Source organism: Polyergus mexicanus, unplaced genomic scaffold, assembly GCF_030449975.1.
Source record: "Polyergus mexicanus isolate NDT 795.1 unplaced genomic scaffold, iyPolMexi1.0 SCAF_6, whole genome shotgun sequence".
NCBI classification, from domain to species: Eukaryota; Metazoa; Arthropoda; class Insecta; order Hymenoptera; family Formicidae; genus Polyergus; species Polyergus mexicanus.
Genome location: NW_027223326.1, coordinates 11,179,922 through 11,196,844, shown reverse-complemented (window position 1 = coordinate 11,196,844; position 16,923 = coordinate 11,179,922). Strand labels below are relative to the sequence as shown.

The window sequence follows — 16,923 nt, the reverse complement described above, 5'->3', positions numbered from 1 at the left end:
ATGATAAGATGGTTTCGCGTAAACATTTATATAAATATATATATCTAGAATAAATGTATGTGTGTATGTTTATATTATAATAAATTATATAATAAATATATGTATAATTAATATTATAATATAATATATTAAAAAATATACATAAAATACTTACAATCATATTTGTATAATAGTATAATAATTGTAAGGTTTTTGCAAAGAAGAGTAACAAAACTTAAAAGGAAAATATTCAAAATGCAAATATTCGATCAGATATTAAAGCTACTACTGTAATATATATGCAAATTTAATTGCATTCCGCGATTGTTCGTCTATTCATTTTGTAGAAACTAATTCCCAGATTTGTATATATATATATATATGCAACGGTGTTTTCCTCGTGACGCTCACAAGACGCTGTTTCTCCCCTGCTATTGTTCCATTAGCACAATTAACAGTATATCTATATTTTAATAACGTAAAAACTGAAAAGGCCAGAAATTGTTTATAATTCTAAGTAATTAAAATTCTCTTACATTATTCACAGTTTGCACACCTGTAAAAAAGAAAAGATTATTGAGATCTTTCAAAAAATTGGATTTGATGCACCGAATTTCCAATGATAAAGTTAACATTTATCGTTTTTCAATAATTTTGCAACGATCGTTTAATAAATATTCTCCGTACTTTAATTTCAATAATCGTTAATTTTTCGTTCGTTCATCTTACTGATTTTAATTGATAACGCGGCAAGATTTAAATCAACGTATTCATAATTCAATTTTACTTGCTTGTAGCGATCTTTTTCTTGAAACAGTTTGTGCAAAAAGAAGAAAAATTGATTATTCAATCTGGAGTTTGATCCACACTTATGTTACTCGTGTGGAACTGATTTGTATGTCGACTTTGGATGCGAATCGAGAAAGATCCTTCGGATCTCGTGACGGATCTATGATTGGGATGATGAATGACGCCGCATGTCCCCGATCTCGTCGTATTGGTAAGCTTGGAAAATCGCAAGAGAGAAAGAGAGTCACAGCTTGGGCTCGTTTTCATAGACCTCATCCTCGTACTCTGCATCGTATTCGTCGTAGTCTTCGGCCTCCGCCTCATCGTCGGTCTCTTTGATGATACCCAGTCTCTTTGCGACGCTCTTCACGTTGTTGATGACCTCCTCCTGCACCAGATTAAAGCTCATCGCCAGCAAGGCAATTCCAAATAGTAGGTAGAGGGAACAAAGGGCGATGCCCTGCTGCGCGTCCAGCTTGTACGCCGGCACAAAGTCGCCGAAACCTTAAAAGAGAAGAGATAGGAAATATTACATACGCGTCTCTTACGGGGTCTCCGTAATTAACACAAGATCATATAGATAGAAAGAGAAAAAGAGAGAGAGAGGTAGAAATATTATAGATATAACTTTTTTACACAAGAAGCATTATATTATTTTTGAAGCGCTTTATAAAGAGCGATTTATTCAATCATTTTAGACAGCACTGATATTTTACGAATAATGATTATATAAAGATAATTATTTTATTGATACTTTAATAGAATCATACAAACTCTTTCAGCTACTAGGAATAAATTAAAAATTAAAGAGCAAGAGAAACATTAGAATTTAAAGAGAAAGAAAGATACGGGAAGAGAACGAACCGATGGTAGTCAACGTAATGAAGCAGAAGTAAGCCGAATCGAGAAGCGACCAGTCTTCCCGCTTGCTGAAGAGATAAGCGCCGCCGATTATGTAGCTGACAACTAGGAAGACGCATAGCCAAATGGGCACGGGCTTGGTTGGTTGTCTCTCCTGATCATCCGCGACATAGTACTCGTAGTCAAAATCGATATCATCAACGTAAACCTGTCGATGCACGGCGAATCCCATCGGCGACATAATCCTCGGTGACGGTGGTCCCCGCTTAAAAGAGCGCGCTGGGAATGATCGTTTATTATGATCAGCAAAGTGCGCATTATTATCGATCGATTTGCCATCTGATCTAATTGCAATCTAGGAGCTTCGAATGATTTGGAAATATTAGAGAGATATTCTCGATAGCTATAAAATCATCAACGATATTACGAGTTTGAATTTATATCGCGATTCAGCCGACCGAGGCTTTCATCAGCGGAGTCACTCACCAACGGAATAATTGCTTCTGCTGCGTCTACTACTCTTGCCGGATTGCGATCTTCTCATATGTTCCATTTCCAAATAGACCGAAGGCGGTCGTAGCCCCGATGTCAAACTCGTTCTGTGATTCGTCGTAGCGCCTTCAACGGAGAGGCATCTCCTCGGCAAGGATCTGGGATTGAAGGAAGTTTGCTTTTCGGCGCTATCCGGCTCCTCGGTCGTTCCGTTGCTTCGCGGCCTCTCCGAATTCTCGACTGTAATAACGTCGGTTTTGTTTAATTTCTTTGAGCGCTTTAAGAAGCGTTTGTCTACACAACAGCAGCGGACGTATTATCTGGATCTTGAACTAATAATAAATGTTTATACCTAGATAATTATCTAAACAAAAATATGCAAAAGGTATGCAAAAATAGAATCATTCGTATAAATCGAATAGCAAAATTCGCTGATACTTGCCTTTAGTTTGAGACTGCCATCTCAGCATCTCGTCCTCCAGATCGTCCAACGCATATTTGTTGCACAAAACCGGCGAGCGATCAGCCTCGTTCGGACTCATTAGCAATTTTCTGTCCAACGATTGCGTCGTTATCCTGGAACTGGCTGTACGCGATAATAAAAGTATAACAAACAAATCGACCGACAGTTTAATTAATCGATCAGTCGATAACAAGCGCAATACAGCGCGATCGATGCGCGCTTGAATTAATTAATTAATATCAAGCGAATATTTTACGGAAGCAAAGGAGGGAGGGAGCCGACGCGACGATGTGGCAGCGTTTTTGTCTTTCGCGCGTGACAATCCAGTGTGTATCGTTTATTAATTTTTTAACAGATAAATGGTAATCTGCATTTTTAACATATATTATAAATACATATATACAATATTTATAATTATAATTATATATTAATAATAATTTATATATTAATTATTCGTACAATCTATTATTAGCTTTATACGTATTTTCGACATCCGACAACAATTATCTGATCGCGAAGTGGGTTCAGAGATGACAACTGTTTGCGCGGATAAATAACAAAAATAAAATGAAACCTTTCGATACTAGTGTGCATAACTTTTCATATGTTAATTTTTTTGATTAATCTAGAGCCAACGTTATTAATTGACAATAGAAAATAAATATATTCGTTAAAAAGAGTACCTCTTACACTTTTTGGATTGGCCATCCGAACATCCAAATAACGTGGCATAGTCGCGGCCTTAGTTTCCATCGGATGATTCGTGGAAGGTGCGTAAGCGCTTGACACTTTCGACTCGGTTCCTTCGAATCGTCGTTGCATATATCTATAGTTTGTTTCACATACTCTGATCATTTATTATTTAATATTTTATATAATATTGATAAGTTTATCTATAAGTCTATTATTTAATTGATAAGCCTATTATCTCTAAACGATTATTTTTTTTATATTAAATAAAAAATAATCAGATAGCATTGTATGCCATAATATGATTAGGGAAATTATTAACGATAAAATAGAATCATTAATCAATTAAAAATAAGTTTTTTCACAAATCTTTACACGCGCTTTTCTTTCCCTCAATTTTCAAAAAGCAATTATTTCTTTAAATAATTCTATTATCAATTAAAACTTCATCACAATTCATCGAAATTAATATTATACGCAAATATAAATTAATTTTTTTATTATATAAAGAAAAAGAAAGAGAAGATGGAAATATAAAAATTAAAATTTCAAGAGATATTTCTTTTATCCATAATAAATTATATTTCTGGTTACATAAAAATCACGTAATTTAATGGAACAATTAATTATGGAAATACTGTTCGCTTGTCATATATTCAGTTCAGTTCTCCTTAGACGATAAAGGTTCTCGATTGATTTCTTGACTAATCAAGAGATTGAATTACAAATCCGAGAATAATCTTACCTGCAATCGGTGTCAGAGTACGAGGACTTCGTCATACTCTCGGAAAGCCCCAAGGCCGAATCAGCTGATCGTTGACTCACTCTAATGGATCGGCGAAACGGGCCTTTGCTCGATCCATATCGCCTTGTAAAATAAATATAACATCCGTATACAATCGCGCAATAGATCTTCAAATTTTCTAAGACTCATTCAATTCACTTTCTTGATTAAATAATCCAAAAATGCGTGTGTTTAAGGAATGGAGACGTTTCCATATGACAATTATAATACATTATCGACATAGCAATCTTATCTGACATATCAATATAACATTTTTATATAATACTTTTATACATATATTCTTTTCCATGTAATCTTTTAATATTTTTCACTGTAATATAGATCTCATTTATATCATATTACCCTGGTTGACGAACGGAGTACGATCTGACAAAGGTGTTACGCCCTCGTCGTTTTTTCGGCGGTTTTGTGCACACGTAGCAACACACTTTCCAATATAAAAATCTAAAAAAATATGTACAAATGTAAAAGATAAAAGAAAATTATTTTTCAGCAGGGATAAAAAACTACTAAACGCGTTCCATGCGTATGTGATATAATAGACGAAACGCAATTTTTGCAAGTTTCCCATTTTTCAGATACACGACCCGTATTAGATGTGATTAAATATTGTCTGTTATTACCTAAAACTGGACGCCATCACGTCTCCGATATTCGACAGGCAGAGCAACATGAGTGGAATGCCGAGAATGGCGTAGAAAATAGTCACCACTTTTCCATTTTTCGTTTTTGGCGCAATGTGACCGTATCCTGTAATAGAGAACGAGAAAATGGAGAGAAATTTCTCGTTTTCGTCAAAAAAAAAAAAAAAAAATAGAAAATTATTGTACCGTGCAACGAAAGATTCGCACGATAAAGGCAAGTAAAATGCAATTTCGTCGAAAATGGTCGATATCGCCCAACAATCGCTTCGCAGTTGAATTAAATTATCAAAATTCTATAAATCGCTCTAAAATCTCGAATTGGAAGAAATCGTGGAAGTCTCGTTCAGATCTTTAGCCTTGCCACGGCCTTGAATCTCTAAGACCTCGTGCAGCCACGTAATTTCGTCTACGAGTCTGGGTCAAGGTCGCCAGGATTCCTTATTCCATAATACGCGGGACCATCCCGCCGTTATATAAGATTTCCGTTATTTAGCGACGTTATTCTCGGTCCTTTGTCATTATCCTTCTCTTTTTTGTAGCTCCGAAAAATTATCAGAAGCAATCCACTTCTTCCATGATTAATACAAGAACAATAAATTTTTAAAGAAAATCACATGATCTTTCCAATATAATAATATAAAAATATAAAATATTTCGGATGATATTAAATAAAGGGAAAAGAGAGGATTTTTTTTGTGAAAAAAATATAAAAAATAATAAACTGTTAGTATTAAACCATTGGGGAAAGTAATGTAGAATAATATTGCACATTTTTTCTATATTTAAGACATTAAGACTTTTTATATGTAAAATAATAGAATATATTGAAGAAATAATTTATAATATATTAATAAATTATTTTCAAGGTAGAGGAATCGTGTTGTTATCCGCTTTTTTTCTTGTATCTCGAATTATTCGAACGGTTTGTCTAGCGTAAGTTTCGAAGCTGTTATTCGCGGTCAGTCAAATTTTTTTTTTTTTTAATTTAAGAAGGAAACTTTGCTATATCTACGTATATGTATAGCCTCCTCATTACAGGATATTCTAAGAACGTGCCATTTCGAGAATGCAACGGGATAAATTCAATTTGATCCTTTTTTATGTCACGAATGTTCCCCCGTTGGAGGAGGTTGAGTGTCGCGAGAAACCTAGTCAAAGCGCGCCCGTAACAAGTCCCTTTCCGTTCCATCGAAAGGGCGGATTTTTCCGCGTATTCGAGAGGTGGATTCGGGAAACGTGAGAGCGACGATCCAATTTCATAAATTCGCCCCGAAAAGAAGCCATTTATTACGGCGAAACGACGGCAATTTGGAACGTCCTTTAGCGAGATCGATCGTGACTTTTCGCGATAAAGGATTTCGCGAGAAAGCAGCAGCGCGCGTGTTTCTTTCTACGAATACGCGATTACGATAAGCATTTTAGATATCGTTACTCGGGGATTTTCTCTCGCGCCAGTGTAAGCGACGCCGATGTTTATGATAGACGTTTCCTCTCCCCTCTCCCAAAACTGCCAGAAGAAGAAGGATCTCCCCCCCACGTACGATATCAATTTCCGGCGCGGCGCAGCATCAATGCATTATGCAACCGTATGTAGTTCAGGACGGTGAAACGGAAGCAAGGGAGAAGGGGGAACGTGCGAAGCAAAAACCCCGTTTCCTCATAGCGAATACATACATGAATTTTCCGAGGATCCCGAGATGTCGAAAAGGCATAGCGCGATCCATTCGCGTTGCAAGATCTCGCCTTTATTTTTCATTCTCTCTCTCTCTCTCTCTCTCTCTCTCTTTTTTCTTTCTCTCTCTTTCTATCCACTGAATGGTGTAACGCTTTTATTCTGACGAGGAACAGAAGTTGAGAGGGGAAGAAAAAGAGAGAAACGAGGGAGAGATGAGAAGTAGGTCGCGCAGTCGATGGCAGGAAATTATTTGAAAAGGGAGAAAATATAGGGGGAGAGAGAAAAAGGGAGAGTCGCAATCGCGAGCGCCTGTCGAAGAAATGAATTTTCGTCGAAGGATAAGCGCGTACGATCGCGGCTATAGCCGAGTCGACTGCGAGAAATTTCGATCTTGATTTCTTTCTTCGACGAGCCATATCTAAAATTGCTGGAGCTAATTTTTTACCCAATTACAAGCCGGAAGTGACCTTGCGATTGGGAAAAAAATCGATTGAGACGCATCAAAACATTTATAACATTAATTACCTGTTTCAACGTTAGTCATGTCGCCGTTTTATAGTTAGGTACGTTTTAGTATCGAATTATTTAAAGATATTAAAGGATTGATGACGGATAAAATTTTAATTCGTGAAAACTGAGAAAGACGATGATTATTTCTATGCGAAATTGTTAGTTCGGAAAATCTGAAAACACGAATAAACTAAATAGAAATTATGCTTCGAAAATAAATTATTACAATAAAACTTTATCCTGTTATTAATTTTATATAGAGTTTGCCGTAACGAGATTTTCATTACAGGCTTCATCATCGAGATATTTAATATCGAAGTGAGATTAAAAATTTCCTTCGTTAAGATGAATACTATACTGACGTGAAGGAACTATTAAAATTTTAACTAACATAAGACTTTGACGCAGTCTTTAATTTTTTTTTTTAAATTACTAAATCATTATTATAATTATTATAGATATTATAATAATAAAAAATTATTTTTATTATCTTTTTTCGATAAAAGTAACGCAATAAAGATATATCCATCGTATAGTTATTTATTAAATTTTCAATAAAATAATATGAAAGATAAAATCACAGAACATTGGAAGATAAAATATGATCGATGCACGAATAGATAGTCACAAGATATATATATTTGTAAAAATATATAATGTGTGTGTGTGTGTGTGTGTGTGTATGTGACAATTATAATTAAGTCTGCTCGCTTAGATTATCGTCATTTTTAATAGCAAGGATATTATATATAGAACAATAGCGGAAACAAAAATCGCGACGTCACGAACGTCACAAAGTGTCCGTCGCCCTCTTCTTTTATCGTATTTACTGCGGCGGGAAATTGCTCGTGAAAAAGGTCACGTGCCAGGAAATTAGTTGAAAAGTTCGACGATGGCAAGTTTCTTCTTTCGCCGAAATGAATTCTCGAGGACCTCCGCGACAAGTTTCAAAGTGGCGAAAGATCCGATTTCATCAACTCGCGCCGAAAAGATTATACGATGTTTGATTCGATTTTCTTCGCGTTCACTTTAAGACAACGTCGATGAAAGATAAGAAAAGCGAATGTTGGTTGAAAAATCGCTCTTGGCAGTCTCACTTTTCTTTTTTCTTTTTTCTTTATTCTATATATTTTTTATTACCGATATATTTTTCTCTTCTTTTTTAAATGTCCTTGTATTTCTTCGTTCTTAACATTAAGTTTAATCTGTCTACAAAGCAAGTTCGTCGCAATTTTTGCAATTTAAATGTCTAAGAGTATCGTAATTGGATATCTACATATGTCGTAATAACGTGTATTGCAACAAGTAATGATCGTCTTTCGACCGAGAAATTTAACATTTATTCCGGCGCGATCGGAAAGAGAGGCTATTTAATCAAATTGAAAATTTTTCGTCAAATTGCCAAAAGTATCATTTCGCGATAGTACGCATTCAATTTTAACTCACAAAATACCTGCGACAGTTCATTGCTTTAGCGCAAGCATTCGAAGCATTGCGAGAATGCCGTTGCTATTTTATTCGTCAAAGGAACTAGAAAAAAATTCCGTTGCGTGCGCTTAAACCCTCCGTTTGATCTTCCGTTTAATCTCGTAATGAAAAGATGTCACGAAGAAATAAATTTCAAAGCAAAAACGAAATACAAAAAGCGCTTTCGTGTCCTGACAAGAGTTTGTTCCTTCATTAAAAATACAGACGGATGCGCATCTGCATCACTTTGCTAAACCGACAGAGAGTCATGATATTTTCAGGGGAGTTTATCACAGAGAAATTTCTTCGCATCCCTTCTTCATTTATCATTCATCATTCGTCGATGCATGATCTATTTTAAATCAAACGGCGATTAAAATAGAGTCCACCGAGAATATCGTCCTATTAGATACGTTTTCTTTACAAGAGAATATAACGTTTCGCGATTCTAAGGCAACGGATCGCGATATCTTCCGGACGCATACGCGATCCCCGCACGTGCGTATGACATATGACACGGATTCGCCGTTAAGAAGATTGGCAGGCAAATGTAGCTTAATGAAGAGGATGTATTTTTCAAGAATGAAGGCTGAAAATCCCCAACGGAAGGTAATTTCGATGTCGAGCGCGGGAATTAACGTTACGCCATACGTCTTGATTTTGCTTTAAGAGAAGGAGGTCGAAGAGTGTGCGGCGGCTTCTTTCCCTACCTCGTCGAAGAACCGGGTTTTCCCAGGTCGAAGGACAGGCGCGCTCGAAGGAGCGGAACCGGCCTCAAAATATCCGACCGCATCCACCCACACACGCGCCTATTACGCATATACTGCATAATAACGTTACGTGTTTGTAAATCGCAATGTAATCTCTTTGAACGCAATGTAAAGGAGGTAAACACTATCCAATATTTATTTCGTAATTATAACAGCAACAGATTCTCCTGTTGCCTCTCTCACGTGGATTCTGGAAATGATTCTGAGAATTAACGCGCACTCTCGCTTCTAAATTTCTAGCTTTTTCGTCTTTGACGAGTTTCGATAACTTGATGAAATTTTATTTGTTTATTCTATATATTTGAAATTGTTAAATATTTTTAATATTGTACACTTTGTTTAATTTCATACTTAAAATTTTATAAAGAATACATTTAAATATACGTATTGATAATTTTAATTAGCGAGTTAGTGCAACGCCGGATTTTTCGGATTCACGTGAAAACAAAGATGGAACATCGTCGTAGATCGATCGCAGATGATTATCGTTTGAAAAGACCTCGAAGTGTAGAGGTACGTTCACCTTGCTACGGCCATGCATATATAAAGGCGCGACTCACTTTCACTCTCGTTTAGTCCGCTACGAATCTTATGCGTACGGAAGGTACGCGTCTTACTTTTCGGGTAACACGCGAGCATCGTACGTTATTATATTCATTTCCCATAATAAGGATGCAAATTCTTCTTCTGATTCTCCTCGTCTCCATCGCGACGGTGATCGCCGAGAAAGACGAATCCTGGACCTGGCGCGATGATAAACACAAGACGAGCCGAGCCGCCGAGGCCAGGTGCGCTATTGATTTTACGATTTATCCGAAATTAATGTAATCGCGCGTGTCCACGTACAATATTTTTACATTCTTCATTTAATTTGTTTTGTTGTAATTATATTTATATTTATGATTATTTTCGTATTACATTCAAGAGGAGAAAATGATGGGCGATTATTGTTACTTGGCGATATACATATATATTTGCTACTTACGTGAATAACTTTCAGGTATCAAGTGTACGAGCCTTCTGAAAATCTGGAAGGTTTCAATAACAATGGCGTCAATTTAGGCTTTAGACCACAAAATCCGGGGCCTTACGGTCCCAATGGCGGACCGCTCATACCGGCATACCAAGATAATAACGGCGTTCTCGTGGGCCCCGGTGGACCAACCGGAATAATTGGCAGGTATTTGCTACCGTGATTTCTCTGCAGCTCTTCGAGCATTTTAGCTATTCGAATATTTTTCATGTTTGTTTTGCGCAATCATTAATTAGCTCGATTAATCGGCTTTTCGAAAATACCGAGATCGTTGAAAAATCCACGAGTCGCGAGAGATTCCATGTTAAATTGCGCTTTTCCAAACAGATTCAATAATCTCGGAAAAGTGGAATTTTCCGCCCCGATGTATACCGTCCCTCCTCTCCCCTCTCTCCTCCGGCTTCCTCTATATTAAATTTCCAATGATCCGATTAAAATATATAGGTGTCTCGCTTCTTTTCCACGGACGACGAAGAGAATCGCGCTTAATTTATAGATATCCCGCGAATTTAATTGCGTGCGAGGCGCAGTCCGGCCGTAACGATATTTCACGAGAGACGGCTCATTTCCAAAAGGGAAAACGGCGTTGGATTTTTCATCAACTGCATTGTGGATAATTTCACGCGCTTCATCTATCACGAAAGCTGTGAATAATCTTTCCTCAATCGTTAAATTTCATTTGTGTCGATTAAAAAAAAATCGGTCCCGCATCCAAAAATGTCCCGCATCGAATATTAATGCCATTAATTTGCCCATGTGAGAGAATACCAGGGGACATTTATAATATCGTTGATATTTCAGACCGCCGCGTTATAATTCCCACAGACCCGATGGTATCCTAGATTCGGTGCCGCCCTGGATAAGAGATGATCCCCGTTATCGCGAGTTCGATACCTGCAAGTGCAGATACAGCTTCAATTGCCCGTCGCCCGGCTTGAAATTCGTAAGTTCGATCCAACAGACCCGGGTAAAGAGAGAAAGTGTAGAACTTGACAAAATCTTGCCCGCTATCTTTGTTTCAGGGCCACTGCTCGAGGGAGAAAAAGTACTGTTGCTTCAATAGCAAAAGATTCCCAGGACTGTTGGGAGGACAAAATTATCCATACTATCCCGTAAAGGAAGATCTAAATCAATTTTAATATTTACGTTTCTCCGATACATTTAGCATATATGCGAGATGGGACATTTTATGACCTAAAATTAATAACACTTTTATATATATTGATACTTTTATCGATTGATAAAAAGAATCAAATTTTGTAAAAAAAAAATATATATATAATTCTTTTAAAAAAAAATAGAGATAATGTAAAATTATTAAAAAAATGTATATCAGAGAAATCTATATTATATGTATTATATTTTCTTTTCTGAAACTGAAACTTTGATTAAATATTTTTTAACGCGTATATATATACACACACACACACACATATATACATACATATATAAATGCAACAAAGAAAATTTAGGTCGTAAAATTAAATGACCCACCTTATATATATATATATATTTCAACTTCATTTCTCTTTTAATCGATATTCTTAAATAAATTAAAAAAGAAAGAAGTCGAGCGCACAAAAACTATTTGTTCGTACAATTTATTATCGCTTTATGGAGGATTGGACTCTATTTGCGTGTAATTGCGGGAATTCTCCTGCGATAGGAAATCCTCCTTCTCTTTCTCTTCTCATAATTGTCCGCTAAGTAATAATTAATTCCCAGGGTGCGCCGCACAAGTACGGACCGAACGGTTTCGCACCGACGAATTATTACGGCAATCGCAGACCGTACGGCGGTGGTTACCAGCATCCGTCTTCCGGTGACTATTATCCGGGACCCTACGGCGGCGCTTATGGTCATCGTAATGAGTTCGAGCCGTACGACGGGGAACCTGACGATTATGCGATCTACGGACGGTCGTTGGGCAAGAATCAGACGCAGGAAGCAAGCGAGAAGCCAAAGACGGACGAGGAAATCAAGAAGCGGTGATCGCATAAATAATATTCTCGATCGTTTCATCGATCGCGTTCTTCACTCCCGATGGCGATGCCAAAGATGCGACAGATATATACGTTTTCCTCCCTTTACGTCGAACAATCGTATAATTAAATAAAGATGCAAATCGAGTCTTTCGCGTCGATAATTAATTTGAATATAATTGTCTTCGCATAATTTATTGTTAATTGCAAACACGCGCGTCGCTTTCGAATTAATAAAATGCGCATTGTTATTTCTTTGGAAATATTTTAGAATAAATGACTCTCTTTTTAATCGACGATAGTAATATCAGGGTGAATAACACAAGGGGTTTTTCGATTTTTAAAAAAATATATTACTTTAATATTTGTGTGTTCGCTAATATTTTTTTATATCCTATCGTGATTGACTGATTTTAGATATTGACTCACCGATTGTCGTGATTACGATGATGGAATAGAACAGAGCTCCGGCGAATGTCCACTGTATATTACCCTCTTCCTCGCTGCCGTCCCATCCTTCCATCTTCATTTTCATCTGGAGGCTTTCCTCGAAGTTCTACGGACAAACGCGCTTTATTCGCGAGGAGAAAAAACCTCTGATAAATCGCATTCGATATACAAGAAATAATATTTTGCGCGCGGAAGCTAAAAATAGATATCTAAATCATTATACGAGGGATAAGAGGGAGGGAAACGTTACTTTGAGCTCCTCCAACGCCTTCCTCGTCCAATTGTCCTGAATCAACACGTCGAAATTCTTCGTGATTTTCCATAGCTTTTCCGAAACGTTTTCACGTATGCTCTTGATGCTCTTCTTCACCTGCAAAGAGCAAACGCTTCGTGAAGAACGGGGGGGTGGAGGGGGTGCATTTTACCCTTGGCGTTGCGACGCTCGGCGCACGATGACGCCAGTCAATAATTCATCGATACGAGTGCGGAATATTCGATGCGAGGAAGACTATTTGTCTCTAGTACTCTTTTTACTCCCCCGTTGTCGAATTAATTTCTGTCCCGGCAAACTTACTCTCGATCTGCGTCGGAATTACGTGACGTGAAATTCATTTATCATATTCCAATTCAGTCCACTGAATTACTCTCTCTCTCTCTCTAATCCAGACAATGGTAAAAATTAATATAATGGAAATTAACATGTGAGAAAATAAGAAATTTCTGCAAAAATATAACGTGTAAACCGTCAATAAAGTAATTAATTTTAAAATGTGTAGATAAATTTATCCCCCGTTCTGAAATATATTACGGATTTAAAAGTAAATTTATAATAAATAAGAATATCTATATTTCACAACAGAGATATTTTTTAAAAAATATCATTATATGTATATTCATCAGATTTAAAAAAAAAAAAATTATGATTTAAAAATAAATTTTTATAATTAAAAAAAAAAAAAAAAATATTTTACTTGTTATTAGAAATTACTCGGGAATTTTTTTTCGCAACAGAAGAACATCTTTAAGAAATTATCACAGATATACTCAATGCTGAGATATATATAGCTCTAATCATTTTGATTTACGAGAAAAATCCGAATTTAATAAATGACTAGTCAATGTGTCAATTTCTATTGCGTATCTCTCTCGAGAGATTAGATCGAATATATACTGAAAGGAAATATCTCACAAATTCGCTAATGACGTCTCGTAATTTACCTCCTTTTCGTGATTCGCTTCCAGTGCCTCGAAAGCGTACGCGCCGATCATACAATAAGCAACTACCAAGGAGATGAGCGTCACGTGAGAGAAGACGCATCTGCTGAATTTCCACAACAAGCGCAGAAATCTGATGCACCGCGACGGTCTTTCCATCTCCGTCATCGGGTCAAACACTTCCGTTCGCGCATGCGGCATTTTCTACTCTCTCCCTTTAGAATATCGCGGGTATTCTCTCATTAGATTCCCCATTTACATAGCGAGCGCCTTCGTTGGTTGTAGCTTCGATTGCTCGATAATTAGATTTCTTTTGATCCCGCACGAAGGATATATTAGGTTTGTCAGATCCACCGTATATATTCTGATTAAAGACTTTTTTCAAATAATATAATTTTTTTTTTATTTTTTTATTTTTTTTTATAACGAAGAGAATCGGAAATTTTTGAAAAAATTTATATCATCAACGAATTTGGAATAGACTGATCTAAAATTTATATGAAAACAATCGTGGGAAAAATATTTATAAATCTGAGGAAATAAAAATTTCTATAGATTTGTTGGAATTCCCTGGCTCTCTCTCTTCTTTTTTCCCTCTTTCCTTCTCTGGTAAACAGAATTCTATTTCTATAAAATATTGAGAAGTATGTTAAATAATTTTTCCAGCACTCGCTGAAATTCCTAGATCGCGAATATAATATCAAACAGCCATATCGTAAATAAATAACCGCGCACGTGTTACAACTGCGATATCGGTTGATACGTTACAAACAATTAAATGAAAAAATATTACTTTCGTCACGTACCTATATTTTTTCTAGTTAATATGCAATATCGAAGCTTCTGTGAGACAGATTTTTTTTTAGCTAACATATTTTATGTATCGAGGGGAATAGAAATTGAATTTGTTCGAAAAAAATTGACATTTTTTCATGTCCCGCTTTTACATAATCGCCATTACAGCGATTTTACACAAGTACAATATCGCGTTCAGTGAAATTTTGAGACACAAAATATACAAGTTATTAGAAAATATTGAGTTTTTGCATTGTATATCGAGAGGATTAAAATTTTCACGGAAAATGTTTTATTAAAAATCGACAATGAAGGAAGAGTATATCAAAAAATTATATTATGAGATGACTCATATTAATCATATTGTTACGAAAAGCATCGACGGATCTGTATATCGTTAATAAAAAAATTATATTTGGTATTATCGTTGCAATTTTCTAAACAAAGCGTTTTACACAGATAAATCGTTTTTTGTTGACAAGACGCGATCTTTTGTCGCCGGAAATCACGAGTGACGCTGATCGAGCAATCTGTTTTCGTATTCATTCGAGTCGCTCGTCTCCGTTCTCGTAAACGAATTCGATTTCATGCGATGCGCTTTCTTCGATGTCTGTCCCATTTCCTTTGGTCTCATCGACGGGCGTGAAACGATCGATATTGAATTCCTCTTTGTGTCGCACCGTATATATCGAATGATGTGCGTTATCATTGTTATCGTTAATCCTTGCTCGCTTTATTGGCAAATTCATTACGCACAAATCACGATCGCGATTAATCGTTCAATCGAAGATACGAGACGAATGAAATTCATTCATTCATGAGAGATTTTTTTCTACAATATTACATGATATTTATAACAGCGTGTTTATGTAAAAGGAAATATTTACAATATATCATATCGAGAAAAAGGATTTGTTTTCCTTTAAAAATATGTGAAAATTTTTGGCTTATCACACATGTGATTGGCGAATGAGAATTTTTCAAAAGTAATCGAACATCTCGTATTGAAAAGCTTGCTTCTTTAAATTAATTTATTTTATACCAATATAAATTTTATATTCAATTTTCTATTATTAAAAGATTAATTAATTCAAAATAAAATACAATTTTCTCACACATATCTGTCCCGATTTTAATGCTCGCAATTATTTTAATTATCGAAACTCGATACGCTTGTTAGAGAAATATCCATCCCGAAACATGAGAATAAAATACTTAGGAATCGAAAGCTCACATTAATACAATTGTCCTATATATTAATTAGAAAAATACCAAACGCTCACACAAACGCGAACGGTTATTTAAAGTGGCACATGTGTTTATAAAGCTAGCCGTGCGATTTAATCTCAACCAACGTAAGGTCGAGAGAGATCTACTTCTCTCTCGATCGCTTCCTAAACGTCGTTCGGATCCTCGGACGATCCCGAGGAACCTTCTAACACCGCGTAAATTTCGCGAACACCCGCATGCGACTTCGGAAACTCGTAACGACACAGGCGTGATTCTCGCATGTTCCTCGACGCGAAACTAAGACAGAAACGCATTACATCCGCAAGACGGGTTGTTCCAAATTTATCCCAGCGTCGAAATTTCGTTCGGAAAATGGGAAGGGAGGATGAAGAGAGAGAGAGAGAGAGAGAGAGAGAGAGAGAGTAGGAGAGGCAAGAGATATTCTCCGTAGAGATTTGTGCTCCCGGCGTCCATACCTTTATTTAAGATTATCGTGCGAAGAGATTCAAGAGTTGAACAGTAAGTAAGTCAATTTTACAGCACTTTAGTTTCTCTTCTAATTTTATTTCATACGAAAGACCCGAATATTACGAAGGGCCACGGATAAGAGTCATCCTCTTTTCGGTTTTCTTTTCCTTTTCTGTTGAGATTATTAAGATCTTTGGAATTCAGAGTTGATTTTTTTTTTTCTCGAAGCTGGAATAGAGTTATACGTACATTGTTTGATCATTGTTATACGTACATAATTGGTACGTTTTTCGCCTCATGCGCTTCTTTCGTTCGTTGAGATACCCGTACACGTTATTTACGATGCGCTTACGTACTTAAACGTAAATTTGTATGCAATGGGTTTTACTCGGTAGTGAATAAGTAACGAGTAACAAGATGCGACGGACTATTTTCAAAACTTACGACCCTACGCACAAACGGGATTACATTGCATCGGTGCGCTATATATGAATTAATTTTGCGAAGAAAAGCCACTGGGAAGGAAGCAAGACTATTAGTACTTTCAAGAACTTATCATATATAATATACTTCTCTTAGGATAAATTCTCTTTTCAGCGAAATTA

General features: G+C 36.3%; 2 protein-coding genes across 3 annotated transcripts; one reads left to right on the top strand and one right to left on the bottom strand.

Moving 5' to 3' along the window:
• Nucleotides 1-193: 193 nt before the first annotated feature.
• Nucleotides 194-16,132, bottom strand: Galene (potassium two pore domain channel subfamily K member galene). 2 transcript variants are annotated; one of them, XM_070297600.1, is made up of 12 exons: nt 15,904-16,132; nt 13,829-14,189; nt 12,861-12,980; nt 12,590-12,716; nt 4,703-4,829; nt 4,422-4,523; nt 4,020-4,142; nt 3,268-3,410; nt 2,564-2,707; nt 2,116-2,361; nt 1,633-1,908; nt 194-1,272 (listed from the first exon to the last, which is right to left on the bottom strand). In XM_070297600.1, the coding sequence occupies exons 2-12, from the start codon at nt 14,024-14,026 to the stop codon at nt 1,013-1,015; spliced, it is 1,866 nt and encodes a 621-aa protein (XP_070153701.1). In that variant the 5' UTR covers nt 14,027-14,189; nt 15,904-16,132; the 3' UTR covers nt 194-1,012. The 2 variants fall into 2 exon arrangements, with proteins under 2 accessions (XP_070153701.1, XP_070153702.1); XM_070297601.1 differs by lacking the exon at nt 15,904-16,132 and having other exon boundaries at nt 13,829-14,201.
• Nucleotides 9,734-12,322, top strand: LOC138934155 (uncharacterized). The gene is made up of 5 exons (XM_070297602.1): nt 9,734-9,933; nt 10,146-10,325; nt 10,980-11,121; nt 11,201-11,290; nt 11,904-12,322. Exons 1-5 carry the CDS (start codon nt 9,737-9,739, stop codon nt 12,168-12,170), a joined length of 876 nt encoding a protein of 291 aa, XP_070153703.1. The 5' UTR covers nt 9,734-9,736; the 3' UTR covers nt 12,171-12,322.
• Nucleotides 16,133-16,923: the final 791 nt, after the last annotated feature.

Coding starts and splice junctions, on each gene's coding strand:
- Galene (XM_070297600.1), bottom strand. CDS start 14,026: ATGCCGCATGCGCGAACGGAAGTGTTTGACCCGATGACGGAGATGGAA. Junction 4,143..4,421: donor TACTCCGTTCGTCAACCAGG/GTAATATGATAT, acceptor TTATTTTACAAG/GCGATATGGATCGAGCAAAG. Junction 1,273..1,632: donor CATTACGTTGACTACCATCG/GTTCGTTCTCTT, acceptor TTCTCTTTTAAG/GTTTCGGCGACTTTGTGCCG.
- LOC138934155 (XM_070297602.1), top strand. CDS start 9,737: ATGCGTACGGAAGGTACGCGTCTTACTTTTCGGGTAACACGCGAGCAT. Junction 9,934..10,145: donor AGCCGAGCCGCCGAGGCCAG/GTGCGCTATTGA, acceptor AATAACTTTCAG/GTATCAAGTGTACGAGCCTT. Junction 10,326..10,979: donor CCAACCGGAATAATTGGCAG/GTATTTGCTACC, acceptor TTGATATTTCAG/ACCGCCGCGTTATAATTCCC.